The sequence below is a fragment of the Centroberyx affinis genome, unplaced genomic scaffold, assembly GCF_046629955.1.
Source record: "Centroberyx affinis isolate AG114_WGS23_722 - 3 ecotype Tasmania unplaced genomic scaffold, CSIRO-AGI_Caff_v1 ptg000867l_1, whole genome shotgun sequence".
Taxonomy (NCBI): domain Eukaryota; kingdom Metazoa; phylum Chordata; class Actinopteri; order Beryciformes; family Berycidae; genus Centroberyx; species Centroberyx affinis.
The window spans coordinates 25526-51832 of NW_027279461.1; the positions used below are offsets into that span (position 1 = coordinate 25526).

Genomic DNA, 26307 nt, shown 5'->3' on the forward strand with positions numbered 1-26307 from the left:
GAATAAATCATTCTCAACGGAAGCAACGGGGCTTATGGGAAATGTAGTCTTAATGTGGAGAAACACTAGAACTAACAATACTAGTGAGTAGCCTATACTCAAAAAAAATATTGAGGCAATGAGTTTCCTCAATTTAATGAAGTGTAGTGGGTGTGAAATATCAAGTGTTTTCAGCTTCAAACAAAGTCAACAGGAATTGGGTTCATTAGTTCATCTTACTTACATTAATTAGTTAGATGTACTATTCAGAAGTATTGACAACTCAAGTAATTGATTTATCAGAAACCATGATTATGAGTTGCAGTAACTAATGCTAGTTTAATTTACTCTAAATTGCCAAGTTTTCTCTACTTAAACTCAAAAGTACATGTTACTTACTGTAACAAACTAGTTTCCTTTACTCAGTTTTGTTAAGGCAACGAGTTTCCATATTTTTTTTAAGTAAAGTGAACTTATCAGGGTTTACAGTGTACTCCTGTGAGATAGAGGCTCCTCACAGTCTCCACCATGGTCTCATTTATTTATGGTTATTATACCAATGCAGCACTATTAATTTGACAACAATATATTGATGTTTAAAAATTCTACACATAGCACCAAAAACGTTTGTCAACCAAACAATAAATCGCTGCCCACAGTCGTCTCTGACCTCTTCTCCCATGCAGAGCGTCTAACCTGCAGCCAGTCCTGTCATAACATCTGTCCAGACGCTCAGCATCACGTTTTACAGACTCAGTCTATAGCCAGACACCCCGAGAGTTTACATTACTCCCAGTCCTGTTCTCCGTCTGTCAGGCACCTACCACTGCCTGGAGTGGTATGAATGTTTGTGCTACATAGGTAATGCATTATATTCAAGTCACGTTTATTTATAAAGCAACCGTCGTTGACCAAAGTGCCGTGCAAAAGAGAAATTCTAAAGATAAATTGTTCATCTTTAAATACCCCACACAGAAATACATTTTGAACTTGGCGAGCTGGTTTCTGGTACCATGCACCTTAAAAATAGAACAGACCACTTTGAAACTAGAAGGCACTTGGAGAGCGCAAACCTCTGCCAGCGCTGAACAATTCTCCATCTTTCTGAAACCCCCAACACATAAAACCACTTAAATGTGGAGTTAAATTGATGTATTGACCCTACAAACATTTGGATTTGGAATTAAGTCTCTCGCTCCGTTAGTTTCATAGTTATGGCTCAAAAATATTTTTTTTAAAAAACAACAATTGTCTAGTGGGGGAAATTCCAGATTCAGCTCCAAAATCTAATCAGTTAATCTAATCAGTCTGTCTGCCAAATTTCATGGAAATCTGTTGGTAAGTTTTTGAGATATCCTGCTGGCAGACAGACAGACAAACTAACGGCAGAAAATAGGTAGGTAGGTATTTCTTGTCTCCCTGCAGTGATTTTAAAGCAATGATACAATTTCAATTATGTTTGTGATTGATTTTAGAGTGTTTGCCCCTGTATGTTGTTGGAACATGTGACTGAATTGTTTTTTCTTTTCATGAATGTTTTTTTGGGTTTTTTTGTGCCTGGGTTTCTCTTGAAATAGAGATCTCAATCTCAGTGAGACTACCTGGAAAAAAAAATGAAAAAATGATGTGGGGAGGATATTAGATTTTACCTGCTGCCCCATCAGGGTAAATATTTCTATTAGGGAACATTCCAGAAATCCCAGCGGGTCGGCCGGCCTGTCAAACACCTGTGGAGACTAAGCATGAAAAACAGAGAGAGAGTGACAGTTCACTGCTCAGAAAAAAAAAAAGATTATTTAAATAGATTACTTTTTACAGTGTTGGAATGTGCATGTTTTACCATCCAGGTTCACTCCCTCCCACCTCACACTGAGGAGGAGAGAGGTCTAAATGTTTCACTTGATTGGAGAGGTAATGAAGAACATCTGCTTTATTAGATTACTTTCCAGTGGAGAGAGTGAAGAAAGATAGGAAAGAGAGAGAGAGGATGTTATTACTTGGATTTGAAACCGTGGTGTTTTGAGTACATGGTAGTCCTCAGTCCTCTGATCCACCACAATGCCCCAAAACAGGATTTGTTGTGATGTAGTCCTATATTGTAGTCCATATTTGAAGTGTAGGTACACGTAATTTGTACTTATGTGTTATTAAAAAATCATGCTCAAGCAAACAGAGGAAGAGCTGCTACCTTAAAAGTCCCATATATATATCTTCAGTTTTTATGATTTTGTTTTGAAATATACTTTGGCTCAAGACAAGAATGTTCTTCAAAACGTTTAATGCAAATAAGTGTAGTTTAGTTCAAAGTGTTTTATTGAATGAATGTGGAGATGAAGTCCTCAGAATATACTGGCCCCTGATTGGCCGACAGCAGCGGCTCCTCTAATTCAAATGAGGTGAACCTGCTGATTGGAGACTTTCCAGTTCAAGTGCTGCAAACTGGACCCTGATTGGACGGATTTCAGTCTCACTACTTTAAATTTAACTACTCAAACAAAATACAATTTTGACAATGTCTTCATTAAGCATCTTTGATCGCAGAGAAACAGAGGAAAATGTTAATTCCTATAGTAGGGCCTCTTTAAATTAAATTGCATAAAGGGACTACAGATAAAACTATAAGAAGAAAAGGTTTTTACGAATACTTACACAATGAGAATTAGCTGATTAAAGCCCATATTTTAATATTATTAACTATTTAAGTTGGGTCATGTTTCACAGAGTTGCACCTCATAATCCCTCTATGATGGTGATACAGCCAGCCAGGCTCCCAAAATCTACCCACAGCACTATTATAGCACCAATACAATACAATAATAAGTGTGTTGACTTCAGTCTACTTCAAGGTGGTGAATATTTTTATTTAGTGGTGAATATTTAGCGTTTCCTGCCACAGTGTCTGTCCTCTACCCATCAGCCTGACTGAAGAAACCGTCCCACTCAGTGTCAATGAAATTCTAGACTTCATTTAATTCATGTAATATGCAGTAACACTTACTCAGCGCTGCCAGTGTGTTTCATACAATGGCTGCAGTGTGGCTCCCTTTAAAAAAGCCCCGGCTGAAGCAGGGGGTATCGAGGAACAGCTGGCCAGGGTAAAGTGTCTTTAATCTCTCCAGCTCACGGGAGGGTTTGGCTAAACTTGGGGCGCTCAGGACTGTCAGTCAGAAATCCAGCTTTACAACCTGGGTCTGATGTTTCAGTGTTTTTCTGTGTTTTGGTTCCCTGTGTTAGAGTCACTGCTGTTAGCTCTTCAGAGGTGTTAATATCATACTGTGTCAATTAAAGCAGTAATCTACGAGATCCTCTGTTTTAGAAAAAAAATTGTCTCCATCTTTGTCCCTCAGCCTCACTGTGGTGTTTCTGCACTGCACTCCCCACAGATCACCTGTCAATCAAACAGTGTGGGCGGAGCTTGGATTTCCTGTTGATGCAGTTTGAGTTTCTCTTTTCTTTGTCTGTTCAGCCATGGTGGCTATCGCTGCTCATGCTAACTACCCAGTTCTTCTTCTTTTGTTGATTCCAAACAAACCGGAAACGTAAAACGCATCACTTCCTGTGCAGCAGAGGATTTTTTCCAGGAAAGAGCTACCAGACACCGGCTGTTTAGAACAGACAGTGGAGAAGATTTATGAACTGGATATAGGCTCAATCAATGCTGGGTTATATCAGTTGGCAATAGAGAGTAGCAAAATTGTTCTGGTTCACAAAGAACTCTCTCTCACACACACACACACACACACACACGCCTCTCCTGTTGGTCCCCCTTGAACACCAAAGCCATCTCAGAGCGAACCCTTGTAATCAGAGATACAGAGTGGTAAAACAGATATTTATTTATATTAAAATGTCACTGAGACACACATATTTTATGAGATATTCTCAGATTAAGCAGCCTAAATATCAGCCACTTCCAAAGTTTCTTAGTTTAGTTTAGCTTTCTTGTATTCTTTTCTTTTTCACTGCTTGCTCTCTAAACACTAAAGGCTGCCACTGACCTTTAAGCCAATCCGTCCCGATCCACTCCAGCTTCACACTCCCACATCCTAATGTCTCTATGTGGAGCCACCCAAGCATTATCCAAATGAAGAGTTCTGTTCCCAAATGGGACATCACACCTACGCTCATAAAATGTTTACAGACGTGAAAGTCAGACTCATTTTAAAAAAGCCAACATTTAAGTGTACAGTAGCCTATATGAGAACCGATGCCTACCCTGCACTAACCCTAATCCTACCAATTTTTATTCTAAAGATAGATGACAGTTAAAAGTTTTTTTTGGAATGACATCCTTCATTTTAGTTCTCCTGTTCATTCCATTTTGATTTCTGACTAGTATACTACGTACAAACTAAGCAGCTGTCTGAAGTACAGTAAGACTACACAGTTATTTGAAAATCTCTCTACTAAAGACTACTGCAATTTAGAATATATTATAATTTTCAAATTGAACATTTTTTTATGAAATTGCCTTCAGCAAGTTGGAGTTTCAGTCTACAATCATTTCTTGGAGGCAGAAATAATCTCATTGGATGAGTTAAACCTCAGTGGGCGGAGCCAAAGAAACTTCTGGCGTAGTAATGTTAGACTGAAGCCCAGTGAAAAATGCAAAAGGTAAAAGTAGAGGAAGCTAATATTATGAAGGCTGGCGCTCTCAATCTAGCCATACTAAGTTATCTAGGTTAGCTAGTTAGCCTAGCTGACCTTCCAAATTCAAACCAGCCTATAGCTATCTAGGTAAGCTAGTTAGCTAGCTGCTGACCTTCAACATCATGACTGCCATGGTCATGAATAAATTAAAAAACAGTCAGTGCCATTTATATTTTTTTATTTATATTTTGACCAGAGTTTCTTCTTTGCCGTTTAAGTTTGCCAGTTAGCAAACTTGAACTGTGTTTCTTTGGCTCCGCCCATTAAGGTTTAATCCAACCAATGAGATTATTTCTGCCTCCAAGAAATGTTTGTAGAACTAAAACATCAATCTGCTATCCAAACACATGCTAAACCTATAATCCTAAATACCTCCAAAGACAACTAAGGGAGAGGCAACAATCTAGCAGGCATCAGCTGCAGAGCGTTCTGCTGCTGAACGCTGCTCAACCCGCTTTATGCAACACTAACAAAGCCCAGGCCTGATTATTACAGCAGAGTCAACAGCAGGACCTCTGACAGTAGGCTGCAGTCGGCCCGGACGTCACGGCGTCCAGTCCCTCTGTCTGCTGTTTGTGTCTGCAGCGTGTCGGTGTTGACCTTGGCCTCCCCAGGGGGATTGTGGGAGCCGGCAGACCGAGGCTGCGGCCCGGCGGTCGAGGATCCTCAAGTTTGTTTCCTGTGTACGGCTACAGGCTGTTTATCTGAACCTGTGGCCGCAACTCAGGCTAACGAGTTCACCGCTTTGTCTGCTTTGTGGGTTTAGCATGTGAAGATTTCTACTCTAAAACTCTTGGGTAGATCCGCTTCAGGGGGAGGAAACGTCTCCTGAAGTTCATCTTTCAGTATCTTTAATATTGATCCTGAGCCCAGAGACAGTGTTGGCTGAGCTCCTTGTCTCTGGACCCACATGTTCTCCTGCTGACTTAGGATCAGTGTTTGAAATTAACTTTGGCTCACTAAAACTAATAAAAAATACCCGCCAAGAATACTTTTCACTGGAGAAAACAGTTAATATACATTTTTCATAGAAATATGTCACCCCATCAGTTTTCAATGCTATTTCATGTCAAATCAGGCACTTAATGTTAATTTAAAACCTGCACACTCATAATTCATCATGAAGTGCAGCAGAATTCAAATGACAACAGATGAATGATTTGATATTTATCCTGAGCTAGTTAACCATTCAGGAAGTTTAGATGCAACCTCTTTGTGTAGAGCAGCGTAACAGGCAGCCAATCAGAAGCCTTTGATACAGAACTGTTGTTTTTCCTTGATTCGATTGGCTCACGGTCAGAGAGCGTGTACGGTGGTCTGCCGGGACAAAGTTTGAGAACAGGCAAAGACCAAAGACTTTGGTGTTCAAATGTTATCGTCTGAAAAAGTTGCCAGTCAGTGTGTCAGTCACCCTGATTGAATTATCCACCAGAAGACAAATTTTACCGGTATTTTGCGCCTGGCGGGTGTTAATATCAGATCCTGTTGTGTGTTGAAATCTGCAGATTTCAAACCTCCCTGCTTTGTCTCTCTTATCTTGTCTCAGTGAAGAAAGGATACAAAGCAGAGGACTGCTCACTCAGTCAGTCAAAGTGTTATCATTTTGTCAACCAAAGACTGAAACTACCTCTTGTCCAATATGAAGAACCATAATTTGTTTTAGTTTTGGGCTGTCCATCAAATGGTAGATGTCTCATTTCAGAACTAAACTCATGATTTCGTTCATTGGCCCTTGTATCTTTTTTTAAACTTTGCATTGCATGGGTCTTGCGCAGCCATGTTCTTTATTTTTCAACCTCTATTCATCCAGTAAAGGTTGAATGAGCATGTACGCTGTTTTCCAGCATCTGCTTCACATTCAGTTTCACATATTCACTGGGAGCTGCCCAGCAGAACATGTTTTTATCCCCAAGAACGCCTGTAGTGTGAAACGTCGGTGTTTGTGGTGAAAAATGTGTCTCTTTGGGGGTAACCTAGCACTCTTCGTGTTGTTAGTTTCTGAGCGAGGGTTGCCAGGTTGATAATTAACTTGGCTAGTCTCGGCCTCACACTGTGTGGCTGTGGGTTGCCAGGTTCATGTTAAATGTCACTGACAGGTGTGTGAGGGATTCACAATGAACTGTAGACGTCACGGTGTGTTTGAAACTCGCTGCGTTCATCCTGGTCTCGCTTTGCAGTTCAGATTGTGACAGTAAACTGTGTAACTGCAGTTTTGGTGTCGTTTTCTTACTTGAATTCAGAGGTCACATGGTCACTTAGGTGTTCAGTGAGTTTAAAGGCCCTTAGGCGCTTCAGACCAGTAAAAAATCAGGTATAGAGGTGTTACTGAGAAACTCACCGAGGCAATTTCTTCGATCAATATACCTGCTGATTAGAGGCATTATGGCTCTGAGACAGTGCCTCCTACTGCAGTATTCAGTGTTGTGATGCTGCTGTCATACTGCAGGGACACAAATGTAATTTTCTGTCATCATCCTGCTGGACCTTTCTGTAAAAATTAACTTTTCTCTTAAATGAACTTTACTATAACAGACACCTTGTAGATGCTGCTGTGTGGTTGGTGGTTGGTGCAATGCAGTATACAAGCATTTAGACAGACAAACAAGCAGCAATCAAGCTTTACAAATAGAATTTAAATATCAAACCTCAGAGACAAAGAAGAAAGAAAGAAGAGATTCCTGAAAATATATACAGTATGGGCTATACAATAAGGGTGGTGACTAAGTGGGTCATCAAGGGACTTTTTACAAGGGCTCAGTAATAAGTTGCATTTAGTGTTTGACCAAAGTACCAAATATGAATAGTGTCACTGTACATGGAATAGAAATACAATAGATACGACTATGTATTTACAGATGTACAATTAGTAGGGAAGTGTACTAGTTGACATCTACTCTAACAAAACGATTGCTGGTATATACAAGTAAAACTCATTATAGAATATGAGGATGTTATTAGCTATATCTTAAGAACCCTGCTTAAAAATTAGTAACATTGCTAAAACATAACTCTGGCAGTTTTCTACTTTCTCTATTTTTCCCATCATTTTCTGTCGTACCGATCGATAATGAAACAAAACCTCATCTCCTGAAGCAGTAGAACAGTCCTGAAGCCTCTCAGTGAGGTTCAGTTGGCCACCGGACTGCTTCTGCAGTCAGCTGACTTGGTTTGCACACTGAGCCTGAGAGGAGGCTGAATAAACGTCTAACTTGAGACAAAGCGCCGTTTGTTTATTTGGAGACGACATGTCACCTGGTTCTCACTGCACTGCCACGCCGCTTAACTACTAACTAGGGAAAGGAGTAACAGGAGTTGTTTTTTTTCCTTTCCTTCCACTGTGACAGTAGTCTGACCCACTTGTTGAATACATGTGTTGTTTCAGTAAGAATCAGAATCCCTTTAATCGCAAACTATATGTCCAATATCTACATATTCAGTATCTAAATCATCAGGGTTTTCTTGGTTAGAGTGACAGGTACATTAAAGGAAAACTCAAATCTGTGATGTTCTGTGGATTCCAGGAGTTATTCTCTGTTGTTATTTACTTTTTTAGTGAACCCACTTTCCCTCAACCTGCTTCATCTACTTCTTCTGAAGTTAGTGATTTCCTACATTTCCTAGAATACCTTTTTGATAATTCCCAGAGAACAACATTCAGTATGTGAAGGTGGAGACAGTGACAGTGATAGTGTAGCAAGAGCAGGAGAGCAAGAGTTTTGTTTTGTGTCTTGCAGCTGCAATGCATTCTGGTCTCTCTCCTGCTCCTGTGGGTGGAGAAATTGGTCTCTCTTCTTCTTCTACGATGGATTTCTCCCTGTATGATTGTTGAACGTCTCTTGGTGCAAAATGGCGGCTCTAGAAAGAAGCCCTCGCTCTTTGATTTTCTGAGGGACTGACACTAAAACCTGACGTTTACCACTGATGGTTTAGATCGTTGGAACATTTTTCCTTTAAAGAAAGCCAATGTCTATTTGGGCTGATTGCTGCTGCGGTTTGATTACTGTTCCTTTAATACTGAGGCTTGAAGATACAATCCAGAATTTACTTGTTTATTTATTATATCTAAATTGTGGGTATAGTCATTCATGCCCTTGACATCTAGGTAGAAAACAAGCTGTGTGGAAATTTCATGATGCTTCATAACTCAAAATGCAGGCCTCTGCAGGCTGTACAAACAAACATTGTACAGCCCCAGAATCCATGTCAAACTCATGTTTAGCTGTCACATTGTGCCTGTCTTTGTATGTGAAGCTCAGATAATATATATTTTTTAATGGAAAAATGTCTGCAATCCAGTAAATAACTAAGTAAACAAAGCCAGCAGTGGGATGACAGTGTTGAGAGAGTGGACACCAGCAATTACACACTGTCAGGTGGTTTCACATGCAAAGTCATAGTTATCGGTTATAGAAGGGAGAGTGACTGTTTTAAATGTCAGCCTGTCTAGTGTAGAATTTATAGTTTTGTAGTTTAAGATAGTCAAAACTCTGAATGATACTATACTTTATTATCAGTAAAGCCTCCAGGATGGAATATGGCGTTACTATACAGGCTTGTAGCAAATGACGATGTAATAACTGAACAAAATGTCATAAAATGTCCTTCTGTATGTGTTGGAAGTCTAATTAAACACGTTAATTTAATAAATTGCTGGATAATGTAACAATATCACATTATTACATTATATACTATTACTTCATATGGGGTGTAATATTTTTATCTGATGTAATAATCATATTGACTAATATTTGTAATAACTCGTAAGAATAAGAGCAATGTAATAACTGGATTTGTTATTATTATCAGCCAATATCATTATTGCATCATCAGTTAAAAATATGTTACATCCCTTTTGAAGTAATGATACCAGTCATACTATTTATTTTTATTACTTTTTGACAAGTTATCACATAATCTGGCAGATATTGCATTATTAGTTCCTACCAGGCTTTATAGCACTGAGAAGAAACACTGTCAGCTGGCTCTGAAACTAAAGCAGCTGCTGTTTTATTGTGTATAAAAACATCGGCTCCATTGCTTTCATGATAGTTTGTGTAAGTCTGCATGAGTCTGTGCAGATCAGTCACACATATAGCATTACTTAAGTCGGGCCAGTAATTAGTCCTGGAAATGAAGTAAGGTTTTCCCCTCGTGTTTATCTCCATGTTGTGTTGCTGAATCCTGGATTACACTGCAGAGACAATAGCCAGCAGATCCCAGGGATCACAGGCAGCCTGCAGCGGGTTTGCATTGTGCAGTGCGCCATCTAGTGGCTGAATGCTGGAATATTTGCCCTGATACCCATGATGCTGTTAGCTGGTATACAGGGCATGCATGAAAAAGCCTGTTTGTCAATCAGTCATGAGGCAGCAATCAACACTTGATTCACATGTGACCTATTTTGTTGTGCTGAACACGCATGTTTAAACTGGTGAGACTGCCACAGGCGCACACTCAAGTGCAAACAACTTACAGGCGTGTACAATTAGACACACACACACACACACACACACTATACAGATACAAACACCATCCACACACAAGTCTAAAATGAACATCTTTGTAACTCCTAAGTTTGTCTTCTACATATTTTCATAGTTTTGATGAACTATGGTCATGGAATCAAGCTTTATACATCTTTGCTCAAACCAAAAGTTAAAGAAGCTGTAGGGAGACGATCTGTGAGCTGATGACACATGATGAGGAAGAGACCATCCACAAACCCTGTGCTGATAATGACCGGCCAAATTATTACTATTATATAAGTGAGTTGCCAAAATGAATTAACTCTGTAACACTTAGACTTAGACTTAGACTTTGTGGTACAACACAGAATGTATAGACACATTTAAAGCACATCAAATCAAATAAACAGAAACGACAATAATCCAAATCATCTATAGCAGCCATCATAAATACCATCACATGGAAAGCCATAAAGATTTTGAAAGCTTATCATTTAATTTCATTACTACTACTACAACTACTACTACTACTACTGCTACTATAGCATTTACTGCTACTGTTACAACTACTACCACTATTACTACTTCTACTACTAGTACTACTACTAGGCAAGGCAAGGCAAGGCAAGTTTATTTATATAGCACATTTCAGCAACAAGGCAATCAAAGTGCTTTACATAAAACATTAAAAGCATCAAGACAAAGTGAAAAAGAAATATATTCATATAAAAGAACAAGCAAAATGCACTGCATTAAAAGAATCAAATCAAGTAAAATAGAAAGATATTTTTACCCCCTAAAGGAAACACAGAATCAAGCGGTGTTACTTCTTGGTATTGAGTAGTCACTCTCACACTGGTGACCCTGTTAACCAGTACTACTACTACTACTACTACTACTACTACTACTACTACTACTACTGATAATAATAATAATAATAATAACATAATTAGGATGTTCTTCTTACTGGGATCAATTGATATCCTGTAAGGACATTCTCTTTTCTCTTGCCCCCCTCCACAGGGAGGTCAGGGGTCAGAGGTCAGAGGTCAGGGCCTGGAGCTGGTAGGGATTCAGTGCCTTGCTCAAGGACACTGCAGCAGATTGGATGCTAGTAGTCTTACCGCCTGTGTTTTGTGGCCCTGCAGCGGCGAGAGCGGAGCTGGGAAGACGGAAAGCACCAAGCTGATCTTGAAGTTCCTGTCAGCCATGAGCCAGCACTCCCTGGAGCTGTCGTCCAGAGACAGGACGTCCCACGTGGAGGAGGCGCTGCTGGAGAGCAGGTAGGACAAGCCTCCATTCCAGGACTTATTACATCACTGCTTAAAATCACTTTTATAGGCTTGCTTTTATGTAACATTTTGATTTGGCCCTGCTTACTTGTGTTGCTTCTTATGATTAATGATGATGATGATTAACCACTTTTCTTTTGAATGTACTTCCCAATTTTATCAACTTTTCATATATTTTAGTATTCTTATTTTGATGCCTTTTTGTAAAGTATTTTGTAAACTATTTTAGATAATTGCTATATAGTAGTATATAATAGAAGCAGCAATAGTTGTAGTATTAGTAGTAATATTAGGAGGAATATTAGGAATATTAGGAGCAGTATCAGTAGGGAATCTTTCTGATGCTATATAGAGTTTTTATAAACCTTTGGTGCTCTACACTGCAAGAAATTTCCATCCTAACAAATCATTTGTCTGGAATTAAAAATCCTTTTCTTAACATAAGTGAAAAAATCTGGCAATGGTTTGAGGCCATTTCACTTGTTTCTGATGCAAAAAAAAAAAAACTCCCTTATTCTGCCGTGTTTCAAGATTTTGACATTTGCTTCAAGAAGATTCTGGAAACAGGTGAAAAACTGAAATTATCTCATCCACTTGATTTTTTTCCACTTGTTTCAAGGAAAATAGGATTTTAAGACTCAGTATTGTCAAGATGGCTGTTTCTGCAGTGTGTGTAGAACCCATTTTGAAAATATGTGTGATCTGTTCTGTTATTTGTGCAAAAGCGAAATGTTCTATATAGTCCTAGTTAGGGTTCTGCTATGAGCGGCCAAAGAGCCTCAGTCTGTTTGGTGCTGGTTCAGACTGTGACTCCGCCCCCTCACTGCCCTTACAGCCCAATCATGGAGGCCTTTGGAAACGCCAAGACCGTCTACAACAACAACTCCAGCCGCTTCGGGAAGTTTGTCCAGCTGCACTTCTGCCAGAAGGGCAACATCCAGGGGGGCAAAATCGTGGACTGTATCCTTTACTGCCCCTCAGTCTGCCTACTTCCTGCCCAGGCTCGTTATACAGGAAACAGGAAGTGCTTGAAGGTTTGCCAAAGCTACTTGTTAGCGTTGGTCACTGGAGTGTTTTAGAGAGTGATTGATTGTTATTGGTTTAGGTTTTCCTATGATTTTGCCTTTGAGTCTTTGTTGATGGAGGATATATGCAGCTCAGGATACTATGAGGCTGTTCTCTGTAGGGAAAGACAATTTTTGAATCTCCAACATGAAAATGAATATTTCTCTCTCTGTGTCCAGAACTGCTCTGGAGGCAGAAATACTCTGATTGGTTGAGCTAAACCTCAGTGGGCGGAGCCAAAGAGCCACAGCTTTTCTGAACACAAGTTAGCTAAACATGAATGGCAAAGAGGGAAGTCTGGTCAAAAGATAAATAGAAATGGCAACGATTTCTTTCTTTCATGATTTTTTTTAAGGTCAGCAGCTAGCTAACTAGCTTACCTAGATAGCTGCTATAGGCTAGTATGGCTAGTTTGAACTTGAAGGTTAGCTAGCTAACTAGCTAACCTAGATAACTTAGTGTGGATAGATTGTATTTTTTCAGTTAGCAGCGGAGCGCTAGGCTTCATAATATTAGCTTCCTCCTCTCTTGTCTCTTGTCTTGTTCACTGGGCGTCAGTCTAACATTTCTAACATTTCTTAGCCAGACAAACTGATTATTTGGCTGTTCTTATTCTTTCCCTCCATTATCTGTCCTTCTCTGTCTCTCATCTCTTTTTTTCTTTCCTTCTCTCTCAGTCTTAATCTGTTGAGTTGTTTCAGTTGCCTGTAGAACAACAATAACAACAACAAAATAATTTTGTTGGTCATGTTAGAGACCACAGTCCTCACCATCTGTTATGTTCCTTGACTGACACTTTTCTGACCACAGACCTCTTAGAAAAGGTGAGTTTTCTCCCTTCTACCCAACTTATTATTGCATATCAGTGTGTGTGAGGTTTTGTGTTGTGAGTGTGAGTGTGTGTGTGTGTGTGTGTGTGTGCACATGTGATTCTGGACATGTGTATTGACCCGTGTTCCCTGTTCCCCCACAGAACCGGGTGGTCAGGCAGAACCCAGGGGAGAGAAACTATCACATCTTCTACGCCCTGTTGGAAGGAACCAACACCCAGCAGAAGGGTGAGACACACTGGGCCAAAACATCATATAAATATATTAAAAATCTGAATCATAATAATGAACTCTATTTGCCTATTTGGTGAACATGCTTTTCTCAAAGCAAGAGACAAATTAGAAAGCAGTAATATTAGCAATATAGCGGACAAGCAAAGGGTATCACAACAGCAGAAATCGATAAAATTAGGTAATTAAAAGGTAATAAAGTAATGATAACAGTGATAAGCGTACAAGCAGGTATGGTAAGTAAGGTCATTTGGGAAAAAACAACATTAAATGTAAACAAGATCAAGGGGTAAAATTCAGGAGCAGGGTAAAACAGCATTACCAAAGCAGAAACAGCAGAGTAATTAAGTTTGACAAGAAAGTGTGTGTGTGTGTGTGTGTGTGTGTGTGTGTGTGTGTGTGTGTGTGTGTTTCAGAGGCCTTCGGGTTGAGCCATGCTGACAGCTACTACTACCTGAAACAGTCGGGCTGCGTGGCCGACAAGACAATCAACGACCAGGAGACCTTCCAGGATGTTCTGGTACGCAGGAGAGAACTGGCCTGCATTCATCCATTCATTCATTCATTCATTCATTCATTCATTCATTCATTCATTCATTCATTCGTTCATCCGTTCATCCATTCATCCATTCATCCATTCATCCATCCATTCAATCATTCATTCATTCAGTCATTCAATCATTCATTCATTAATTCATTCATTATTTTATTTGTTCAGCCATTCAATCATGCATTTATCCATTTGTTTGATCATTCATTCATCCATTCTTTCACTTTTTCATCTCCATACTGAAATATGAAATATTTGCATATATTTTAAAATATATTCCAAAAACATTTTAATATTAGATTTTAGCCATTTTTAAGGTTTTTAGTCATATACGTATGTAAATATATTCTGATATGAATATGATATCATTCATTCATCCATTCATTCATTAATTCATTAACATTATTAAAAATACAGTATGCTCTAAAAAATTTGAGCCCGGGTGACTGAAAAGTTAAAATATTGCTGTCATACCCAGACCATGTGAGAGGCATAACTTCAAATTAGCCCAAACCCCCAAAATACACCAAATAACTAATAATTTGCAGATGATGGATTATAAATAACAGTTTTCAGTGATGTTTTCAATCCAAACAAACCCGACCCAACATGAGCCCATCAGACGCAGCCGGGGGCGTCAATATGAAGGCATGAGGTCTCTTTTTCATTGGCTTCTCCTGTGTGTGTGTGTGTGTGTGCGTGTGTGTGTGTGTGTGTGTGTGTGTGTGTGTGTGCTTGCCGTCCCAGAATGCCATGCGAACGATGCAGTTCACAGAGGAGAACATCGGGGAGATCCTGCGCCTCCTGGCCGGGATCCTCCACGCCGGGAACATCGAGTTCATGACAGCCGGAGGAGCGCAGGTCTCCTCCAAATCAGGTGAGAGCTCCTCCTCCTCCTCCCTCTCTCTCTCTCTCTCTCTCTCTCTCTCTCTCTCTCTCTCTCTCTCTCTCTCTCTCTCTCTCTCTCTATCTCTCCACATCCCTCCAACTCGCTCCTTCTACTCCCCCTATTTCCCCTCTCTTTCTCTCTCCCTTTCCCTCTGTCTCTTCTAACTCTTTCCTATCCCCCCTCTCTCTCTCTTACCTTTCTCCCTCTTTCCTTTCCTTCCTCTCTCTTTCTCCATTCCCTTTCCCCAACTCTCCTCAGGGACTGTGGAAACCTCAGTCTACTGCTCTTGCCAAGACATTTCTACAGCTCTGTAACTGTTGAAATGTTTCTTTGGTAACTTCACACATTCTGTATTTGAAGACTGGCTTTCCAAAGCAAAATATCCAGTGTTTGGTTAAAAAATGGCACCAAGGTTTTCATTCTTGCTGTGAACGTTCAGCCCATAATTCAGTATTATTTTAAGGTATGGGCAAACTTAAGTCTTCCTGTTTGGCTGGATGTGGTTAGTGAGGTCTTCCCAGTGTGGCCATGCCTGCTGAAGTGCCCATGAGCAAGACACTGGACACCACAGGCGAAAAGAGAAAAGCTGCCTTGATGTAGGAATAACATATTATATGAAATCAGCCCAAAAACAAACAAAAAAAACAATAAAACAATTGTCCATAGGCATGAGTGTGTTTGTGTGCAGTATGGTATATGATGCATATGATCTAGTACAGAGGTTCTCAACGTGGGGTCCGGGGACCACCAAAGGTCCTTGAGGGGGTTCCAGGGGGTCCCCAGCAAATTGATGAAGTGTTAAACTTCACCATTACTTCATTTACAAGAAGTTAACACAATTAGAGAATGTAGAAGAATGACTGTTTTGATCATAGTTTCACTGTCATCTCTCTACCTACAATACAGATAGTGATGGAACTAAATCATATTTAACAATAAAAATATTCTCAGATCTGGGTCCGAGAGACAAAATCTCATCAAATGGGGGTCCATGGCCCTAATGTGGACTAAATTAGGGGTCCTTAATATGAAAAAGGTTGAGAATCACTGATCTAGTATATGATGTTCTTGTACTTTGGAAGGGGAGCTGGTATGTAAAGGTTGAACGACTTCATGCACTTTAGTTTATATTTGCACAAGGACACTGTCGGCCTCCATTAACCGTGTCCACCTTGCCCCGGGCAACAGAGAAGCCAGATGAGATTTTGGAATAATTGCAGCATGTAGAACTGGGACTAGTGACAAGCTTGGTGAGGAAGCTAAAGCACCAAGGACACTCTGTACCCCCCTCCACCCACCCCCCCCCCCCCCCAGCCCTCCCAACACCCACCTGCTCCCCCTGGGAGAAGAGGGGTGAGGAAGGATGTTGGCCATCAATTACATTCTCCCTGGATGTTATGACTGCATGTGTGTGTGTGTGTGTGTGTGTGTGTGTGTGTGTGTGTGTGTGTGTGTGTGTGTGTTTGTTTGCGGTGGCAGACAGGCTTGACCTTTTTGTAAACAGTCTCATCTGGCCCCAAGGTGACTTTTAGCGCCATAATGAACATGCAAATGTGTTTAACATTCAAGGGTCAAAGGTCACTGATGATGCGGTGGCGACAGCAGTTATTGATCACTGGAAGGGCGATCATGGTCACTTAACTCCCAGCTGATCCACAGGCAGAGCTCCCAGCAGCCAGCAGCAGCTCCCAGTGTGAATGTGTGGAACTGTGTGAATGTGAAGCAGGGCGATGCTGAAAAAGAAAAACATCTGGGAAAAACAAAATTATAAAAAGCGTTACAAGAGGATAAATGCAGTTTCATCTTTGACAACCTTTATTTATTCAGGTAAAATCCCATTGAGTTCAAGATCTCATTTGCAAGAGAGACCTGAATTACATAAAAACTCACAAAACTAATAACTGAAAAATGAATAAAATAAAACTGTAAAATTCAGTAAAATGAAAAATGAAATGAAACAATCTAATTTTAATAAAAGCTTAAGAAACATACAAGACAGAAAACAGACCTCCTAAAAAAAACCCAAAAAAAACAGAGACAACATCAGGGTAAAAACAATTACATTCGGCTCTAGAAAGACTTAATATCTTGTTTTTAAAATGGCTAAAGGGAATCAGAGAATCTCTTGGGATTATATTAAAAAGTATTAGGAGCACTTTTGAAACTGCAGTGTTCCAAATAGCCACAGTTGTATTGCAAGCAGCTGCTAGTTTTTTTTTTAAATGCAGCTTTGAAGCGTGTTGGTGGTTGGTACACATACATGGAGGACAGGTGTCTTTGCTCAGGGGAACCTCAGCAGTGTTGTGTTTGTTTGTTTGTTTGTTTATTTAGATCCCCATTAGCTACTGTATTGTAACAGTAGCTACTCTTCCTGGGGTCCCCATTAGCATTTTTAACAATACTTCAATAACATTCATACTCACAATAAGACTCAATACATAACACAACCACTAAGACACACAACAACAAACACCAACTCAAAGCCTGTGTAATACATACGATAGCTCTATATAATAATTTCATCTCTTGAGTAATTGAGAAAAAGAAATCACTTAGCAATTCATCCACTAAATCACAAATAAAAGTGGGATGGATAGCTCAAAAACAAAGTCATATAATATTCTACACTATTCCTTGTGTAAACAAATACAATCTTAACTTTTTGTTAAAACATGTTGTATTACTTTCTGAAATCAAAAAACTTGAATGAATTCCATGCCACCATTGCTCGATAATGAACTGATCTCTGTGTTACTGTAAACTAGTGTGTGTTGTCGGCACTGTAGATGGAAGCAGAAACCTTCTCTAACTCTGTGTGTGGTTTTTGCGTCCTCATGTAGCTCTGGGCCGGACGTCCGACCTCCTGGGGCTGAACTCAGATCAGCTGGCCGAGGTTCTGACCCACCGGTCCATGATCCTCAGGGGCGAGGAGATCTGCACACCACTCACCGTGGAACAGGTCAGTAAACACCAGTCAGCTGTAGATGTGTTTACAGGTTAGTAACATCAAGTAAATAACCTCTAGATCACTGGAACAGGTCAGTAAGCGCCAGTCACAGACCTGTGAATCTGTTTACAAGTTAGTAAACACTAGTTAATAATCTGTAGATCACTGGAACAGGTGAATAACATCCAATCACAAACCTAGACCTAGATAAACCATGACCAACCTGTACAATGAAAGAGCTACAAGTCACTGATGGGATCAATTAGCTTAGCTGCTCTTGGTTCTCGGAGCATTTTTTCATGGTTTCTATTGGAAGGTATTTAAGCACCAGTATTTATAAATTAGCTGACTTTATTCATTATATGGCTATGAGTAATGGTTGCAAAATTAGAGATGTATGTACATCAAAAAGTCCTGTGCTGGATAGCACACAGACGGCACTGAAAAAGAGGAAAATACCTGCTAACTAGATTATTTAGTATTACAAACTAGCTTACTTAGGGAGGTTAAGGAAGAAATGATCTCAAACTATAGAATGTTGTCACTAATGATCATTTTCTGCTGTTATACATTTAGTTATACATTTAGGTTTTTTAGGGTTGTATATATATATATATCTTTTTAGACCTTTAGACTTTAGACCGTTTGGACTTACAATGAGTGCAATTAGCTAAGAGTAGAATAAGCTTCAGTTTCTAGAAAGAGAAAATAGATGTAGATGTGTCAATAGAAGTCTCTAAATCATTTTCAGTACATTTTTGGATTTGAATCCCTTTGAAGATCTTAACATCTAGCTACACACTGGTGAGCAGCTAAGACGACTGGAGGCACCTTTGACAAACATTAGCCCAAACAATTCGGCTAATTTTAGCATTAGGTATGTTGAGTCGGTCCTTTGTAGGCAGGACAAAACAAAAACAAAACAAAGCATTCCTTGCGTCTTCCGGCTATTCTCTGCTTGTTGTTGCTGTCGGAGGAGGCCTGTGGAAGCCTGCAGGGGTTTCACTTCAGCTTCAGCCCCTGTTTCCTTTGAGCGAGCAGCTAATCACGGACCGGCAGGTAACCGGGTTCATGATGAACACCGGCCGGCTGATCACGTCGGGGTTCAGGAGGTAAACAAAACACGGCTGGTGCCAGACAGGCTTCTGCAGAGTAGAAACCATGATACTGTGACCCAGATAGATAAATAATTCCTTGTTTATTCAATTTTTTTAACCTGACAGGCCTGCCATGTAGCTTTCACATCACACTGAATCACAAGCGGATCAGAGTTTTAGTTCTGCAAACATTTCTCAGAGGCAGAGCAGCTGAGTTAAACCTCAGTGGGCGGAGCCAGATGTTCCAGATGGGTGGGGTTTGCCACACACCCAATTTCCCCAATTTCCCCAATTTCCCCACTGACACAATAATACAAATCAAGCATAAATTAATACTTTTCACTTTTGCACTATGTAAATAAACCAGCCCTTTTTGCATCTGAAGAGCCTCTTTAGTATGTTTCTTTCTTCATCCCATTTGGTTTTTGTTTATACCACCTTTGTATTTACCGCTACATCACCATCATAAGAAAATATGTATTGTTTTAGCTACAATGCTTCAATATTAATCCCCCGCTCCTCCTCCTCCTCCTCCTCCTCTTCCTCAGGCGGTGGATTCCAGAGACTCCATGGCCATGGCACTTTACTCTCAGTGTTTCACCTGGATCATCCGCAAGCTCAACAACCGCATCAGGGGCAAGGAAGACTTCAAATCCATCAGCATCCTGGACATCTTCGGATTTGAGAATTTTGAGGTGCGTTTGAATTAAAGGAAAAATTCAGCCATAAAACATTGATATCAGAAGATGTTTCAGGATGTAAAACATCAGCGGTAAACGTCAGGTTTTGGTGTCAGTCCCTCAGAATCAAAGAGTGAGAGCTTCTTTCTAGAGCTGCCATTTTGCACCAAGAGACATTCAACAATCATACAGGGAGAAATCCATCGTAGAAGAAGAAGAGAGACCAATTTCTCCACCCGCAGGAGCAGCAGATAGACCAGAATGCAATGCAGCATCAAGACATGTTGGGTTTTGAATAAAGGGTGCTGGTCATTATCTAACTTAAGTAAAAGTAGAAGTAGATGAGGCAGGTTGAGAGAAAGTAAAGTATAAAAGTAATTGAACATCACAGATTCAATTCAATTCAATTCAAATGTATTTGTATAGCACCGTCTCATACAAAAGCAGTTCAAAGTGCTTTACATAAAAACAGAATAAAACAGCAAAAATGTGCAAATAAAGAGAAACATCCATGCATACATGCACATAAAAACACATATACATACACACATACAAACAAACATAATGTACAAATACAGTGTGTTCATTTAAGAAAATGCTCGAGTGAGCTCGAAGGAAGGTCTTTAAATTGATGTTCAATTAGTGTACGATAATGCAAGGATGGATTTTTCCTTTAAAGAGATATTGTACTTAGAAAATTACCAAGAGAATGTTCACTTTCTAGCCTGCACATCTTTTATTTACTGTCCCCACCTGCATTCAAGCTTTGTTTTCCCCAGCTACGACTGTGGCCACAGAATAAAATAAAATGACCCAGATACTGCTTTGTTTGCAGTGAAGTGAAGATTTTCAGAGCCACAGTTAGTGAGTGATGTTTACTACATGTCAAGTCAAGTTTATTTATATAGCACATTTCATACGACAGGCGTAGACTCAATGTGCTTCAAAATAAAAAAGCAAAAAATAGGCAAAGATCATACATGACAAAAACATATAACATAGGAACATATAAGATAAGAAGGTATTACATATACTATAAACACATATAAAAAAAAGATAAAAACATATAAGATGAGAAGGTATTACAATAAAAAGGAATACGATAAGAAGGTATTATTATTATTAAAAAGGGAATAATAGTAATAATACTGATTCTAAACTAAAAGTTTTCCTGTTAACCACTTTAAACCTAACTAAAAGAAGTCTCTCTACAAGTCCCCATATCAGCCAGTATTAGCAGATATCACAGTCTTGTGAAATGAGCACAAACTCTGAAAGGCAGATTTACTTCTTGTGGACACGAGTAATGTGAAGATAAGATAAGATAACCACGAAAGGATTATGTGACAACAGCAGGAATTGGACGCATCACCTGACATTTCACATCACATTACCCCATCAGGTTCAGGGTTTGGTCATGGTTAAATAAGAAAAAACTTTCACTGAAAATTAAAACTTGCCTCCCAGTAGAAAACTTGTTATCATGAGTTGGGAATTGAACCTGGGTTGTCGGAGTTGAATAAGCTTACTTTCCATCATGCAATTTTTACTTTAAATCTTCTTCCTGTTTCTTCTACTTGTGTCTCCTCCACCTGATCCTTTCCTGCTGGACAAAACATTTTTATTTTATTTTTCATGCATGGAACACAGACCAGGCTGTAGTGAACCATTCATGAACTCCAGCAGAGATACACACACACACACTAAAAAGTGAAAATGTTCTACTAGAATGAAATATCTCTTTAAAACTAAAGCTTCATACACACACCCATCCAAACAATGCAGTAGTGCGGTGAATCATTTAGTTGTTTGATTTTGCTTGTACTTACGCATGCAGTCGCCTCACCCATTGGAAATGAATCAAGAGCCTGTGGCAAATCCAACACAAATGAACTGTGTATGTGAGCAGAATTATTGCGATTGGATTTATTACCAGGCTCCAGCAGTCACCCATGAGGCAGCTCTCCCTGCGGGTGTCAGGTGGTTCTCATGACCCATATACTTTATATTGGTTTCTCATGTGTGAACATTCAGTTCAATTGAGACTTTACATAATATTATTTACATATTAACATTAATAACTTACTCCCACACATTAACCAAACAATCCCACTACTATAATTGGAGAGCGGTTTGTGTGTTTGTGTGTCCCACCATGGAGGGGAGGAGAGGAGAGGAGAGGAGAGGAGAGGAGAGGAGAGGAGAGGAGAGGAGACAAGGAGAGGAGAGGAGAGGATGAGAGGAAAGGAGAGAGGAGGAGAGGAGAGAGGAGAGGAGAGGAGAGGGGAGGAGAGGAGAGAGGAGAGGAGACAAGGAGAGGAGAAGAGAGTAGGAGAGGAAAGGAGAGAGGAGGAGAGGAGACAAGGAGAGGAGGAGAGGAGGTTATAAACTCTAGTATATTGAATAAAAGCAGGATGAGATTATTGTTGAAAAAACTACAAAATAATACAATTTCAATAATTCCAGCGCTGTATTTTTTGCTCAGAATATCTAAACACTCGAACACACTTCATCCAACGACATCATGACTCTTTTTTTACTTCTGTCGGCAGCATTTTAATTATGCTGTTTTATTGTTAATCATGAAGTATGAAAAATACACCTCAGGGATTCCATGTGGTTCAGTTCATTGATTCATTACATGTGTCTAATATCTGCCTAATTTTTTTCCATAGGTCAATCGCTTTGAGCAGTTCAACATCAACTATGCAAACGAGAAGCTTCAGGAATACTTCAACAAGCACATTTTCTCCCTGGAGCAACTTGAATACAACAAGTAGGTGGAGACTGTTGACTGTGTGTTCTCCATTTGAAGGGTTTCACTTCAAAACTGTACTCTGTTAATTTTGGAACCAAATTATCATCTGATGTTGCTCAGTATTTCCAAAATACAACCAATTATTTCATCGAAAATGTGTCTGTATCATAACTAAAAGCCTATATTTAGATAATAACTTTGAACGTAATCCATACAGAGGATAACTTTCCTACCGGCAGCCATTTTGTAAGCACTGTTGTCGTTGTTTTCAATCGGTGGACGTCTCCTTTTTCTGCAAAAAACTACCATGACACCAGGAGGCTGTCTACCTCAAGCTGTCAGCCTTTTACACTGTTATCCACTGGCTTGAAAGCTTAGTGAAGCTGGAAAAACAGAACCATGGAGAGGGAAGCCTGCCAAGTATTGAGTTTTCACATGTACAAAACATAACTTCATATCCGCCTAAACCCTTTCCCTAAGCCAGGTATAGTCTCACAAAATTGTTACCTGATGTTGCTCAATATTTAAAAAATATAACCGATTATATCATCAACCAGAAGGCACTCAGTAGAGCACAAACCTCCGCCAACGCTGAACAATTCTCCAACTTGCAAAGCTGCAGCCTCCATAACAGTTTATGTTTGTTTATCGTTTGTCCTGATTGTTGGACTTTCTCACCAGCACATAATAGTTATGGCTAAAAAACGCTAATCGTCTAATAGAGGTAATCCCAGATCTAATAGAGGTAATCCCAGATCTAATAGAGGTAATCCCAAAATCTAATGAACTGATCCTTGGTTCAATACATTCATTACTTTTTGAGTTATCTTCCTAACAAACAGACAGACAGACAAAACATAATTTCCTTCCAACTGCATTGGCAGCGGTAAAAATGTTTGAAAACAGTTTGAATAAACCAGGGGGCCGGATTCACCAATGTGTTCTTAAGATAGATCTTAAGAAATGACATAAGAGGAAATTTTAGGTAGTTCTTAAGAAGGCTCTTAAGTGCAATTCCTCAATATTTTCTTAGTAACAGTCTCATTTCTTAGGAATTTCTTTAATTTTCCTACTTAAGAACTTCTCAAAATAGAGCCTGAATTAATTCTGGTTAATAAACTTTAGGCTTACTGCCACTGAGGCTAGGAAACAAGGCTAGGAGGCTAGGAGACAAGGCTAGGAGGCAACCCAAAGTGCTTCCATTTACAAAACAACTGGGGAAAAACCTATTTAGGGCAACTAGAGCAAAGATTTAAACATTGGTTGCTGTTGGTAACTGTAAAATTTGCAGCTTATTTTCAACAGACATGAGACAGAGGCCTACCTGGCCCTACACCAAATAAAGCTTTACAATAAATGTTCATCTTAATGTTAGGTGTAGGGGAACCTGAAGACTTTGAACTATAACCTACTTGTCTAAAATGTGTTTAAATATATGATATTAGAGGCTTACCTTTTCACTGTAGGAGTTTTAAGACAGGTGAAGGGCCGTCTTAAAGTTAAGAAAAAAATCAAGAACAAATTTGAGAACTTTCATTTCAAGAATACCATTTATTCATATTTTTTCTGAGGAAGAAGCATAAGAAGAAAGTTAAGAAAATATATAAGAACTGTTTTTGAGAATAGCATTTTTTCCTATTTTTTTTCTTAAGACTAAAGTTAAGAAAAAAATGGCACTTGAGAAGATTTTTTTTCTTAAGAGGGTTTTGTGAATCCGGCCCCAGATGTTTATTTTAATTCCAGCACAGCCGTTTTCAAATGGCGGACGTCTTCTGATCTGTTGGAATGAAACGTAACTCAATCCGTTGTAGTTTGTCTCTGACCCACAACGTTTGTTTGGCTGCTTCCTCCAGGGAAGGCCTGGTGTGGGAAGACATCAACTGGATGGACAACGGAGAATGTCTGGATCTGATCGAGAAGGTACGTGAGCGAGGGAGCTACACGGAGATCTGAAGTTCTCCTGCAGCTTGAGAACTGTTCTGCTTCAGGTTCTACATGATAGGATGTGGGGTGGTGATGATGATGATGATGATGCTGATGATGGCTAAAGATGGCAATGACGGTGTGGGGGACTTAATGATGATGAGGATGATGAGGATGATGACGGTGATGCTGATGATACGATACTGCTATGCCTCCCTGATCCCTACTTCTTGTTCAACTAGAAACTAGTTGAAAAAACCTGATTAGCAGTTAAAAATAATAAGATGATGATGTTTATGATGATGATGATGATAATGATGATGAGGAGGAGGAGGAGGAGGGTGGTATTAATAATGGTGAGGATGACAATGGACCATGTTGAGGATGTAATGGTGATACTACTACCACTATTACTAGTACTACTTCTATGACTGCTACTATTACTAATAATAAACTTTTTATACAGCACTTATGTAAAAGCATAGTTTACGAAGTGCTTTACAAAAATAACAAGGAATAGTAAAACATACTGTATATAGGCAAGGCAAGGCAAGGCAGCTTTATTTGTATAGGACATTTCATACACTGAGGCAATTCAAAGTGCTTTACAGAGTAATAAAAAATACAGTAAAGGTAAAAAAAATGTACAATTAAAAAGTGCAAAAGTACAGACAAGAGATCCACAAGATAAAAGACTTAAAAAGTAAACTAGTGCAGTTCAAATCAAGTGAAACAGAAAGATAAAAGAAAATAAAATATATATGAAGGCAAGATTAAAAATTGGGCAAAAACAAAAATGTAGACATTGGCAATGACAATGGTGAGGAAGACAGCGATGATGATGATGGTGACAACAACAACAGACATGATGATGATGATGATGTTGATGATGATCCCTCTGTGTTTCCATAGAAACTGGGCCTCCTGGCACTGATGAACGAGGAGAGTCATTTCCCCAAAGCCACAGACTCCACCTTACTGGAGAAACTGCACAGTCAGCACTCAGTACGTCTCCCTCCGCTGTGGTTTATTTAGCCTTTTCACCTTTTCACCTTTTCACCAATACCCCACTTCACACTGACACACTTCCACACATTCACACCAGTGAGACAGTGGATCCCCGGGGCGGCTAATGTCAGGATGACTGCGCTGAATATCTACCTGTGCGCATGCTGGAAAGTGAAAGTGATCTACCGAAATGAAATATCTATGTAACATGACGACAGGGAGACAGTAGCTCAAGCTGTTAGCCTTTTACACCGCTATCCACAGCTAGGCGCTAAGCTAACATAGCAGACAAACAGAACCACGGAGAGAGTAGCCTCCTTCACATATGACATATTTCTGGAAATGCAAGCTAGTTTATCTGAAGGTCTCAAAGAGGTCAAGACTTTCACAACTCCATATCCGCTTATTCCCCCAGCACGGTATCGTCTGACAATTTTGCTAACGAAATCAGGAACCAGTCAGTTTATATCTCACACAGCATGCTATATAAAAAGACGGATGTATTTCTAATGTTTTTAGCATCTGCCGCTAACAGGATACTGGTCCCTGTTAGCAAGTTTTGGCTATTAGCCCTTTGCAATTCTTGGCGTTAGCGTCTGAAGCTAACAGCTTGGTTTGATTTAAACACTGATGTCATTGCTAGTTGTAAAGAAGGCTTTCATTTAAATAAATATGAGCGCTTGTAAATATTTCAGGCAACATTTTCTCTTCTACGCTCCTAGCAAGCTTTACAGCCTTGTTAAATAGGATTATGATAGAATAATTGGCTATTTGATATATCAAAGTGGAGACATCCAGAATGCTAAATGGAGGTTAAAAGTGCAAGTATGGGACTCTGCTTCCCCCATTACTCAGAGAATAATTTCTTACAGGCACAAACTCCTTTTTTCCTATTGTACAATACAGCTAATGGAAGCAAATAATTCCCTCAGTTTTATATTAT

At 39.5% G+C, this 26307-nt stretch overlaps 1 protein-coding gene across 1 annotated transcript in view; it reads left to right on the plus strand.

Moving 5' to 3' along the window:
* The window catches only part of LOC139645471 (unconventional myosin-X-like), a gene marked incomplete at both ends in the record, with an annotated part of 73524 nt that overhangs the window by 10136 nt on the left and 37081 nt on the right, over positions 1–26307 (plus strand). The window contains 11 exons of the mRNA XM_071521191.1: positions 11243–11377; positions 12222–12346; positions 13262–13275; positions 13425–13509; positions 13929–14032; positions 14810–14939; positions 17792–17910; positions 19544–19690; positions 22351–22451; positions 24287–24353; positions 25269–25361. Coding sequence (XP_071377292.1) covers positions 11243–11377; positions 12222–12346; positions 13262–13275; positions 13425–13509; positions 13929–14032; positions 14810–14939; positions 17792–17910; positions 19544–19690; positions 22351–22451; positions 24287–24353; positions 25269–25361 — 1120 coding nt within the window. The remainder of the gene's footprint in view (positions 1–11242; positions 11378–12221; positions 12347–13261; positions 13276–13424; positions 13510–13928; positions 14033–14809; positions 14940–17791; positions 17911–19543; positions 19691–22350; positions 22452–24286; positions 24354–25268; positions 25362–26307) is intronic.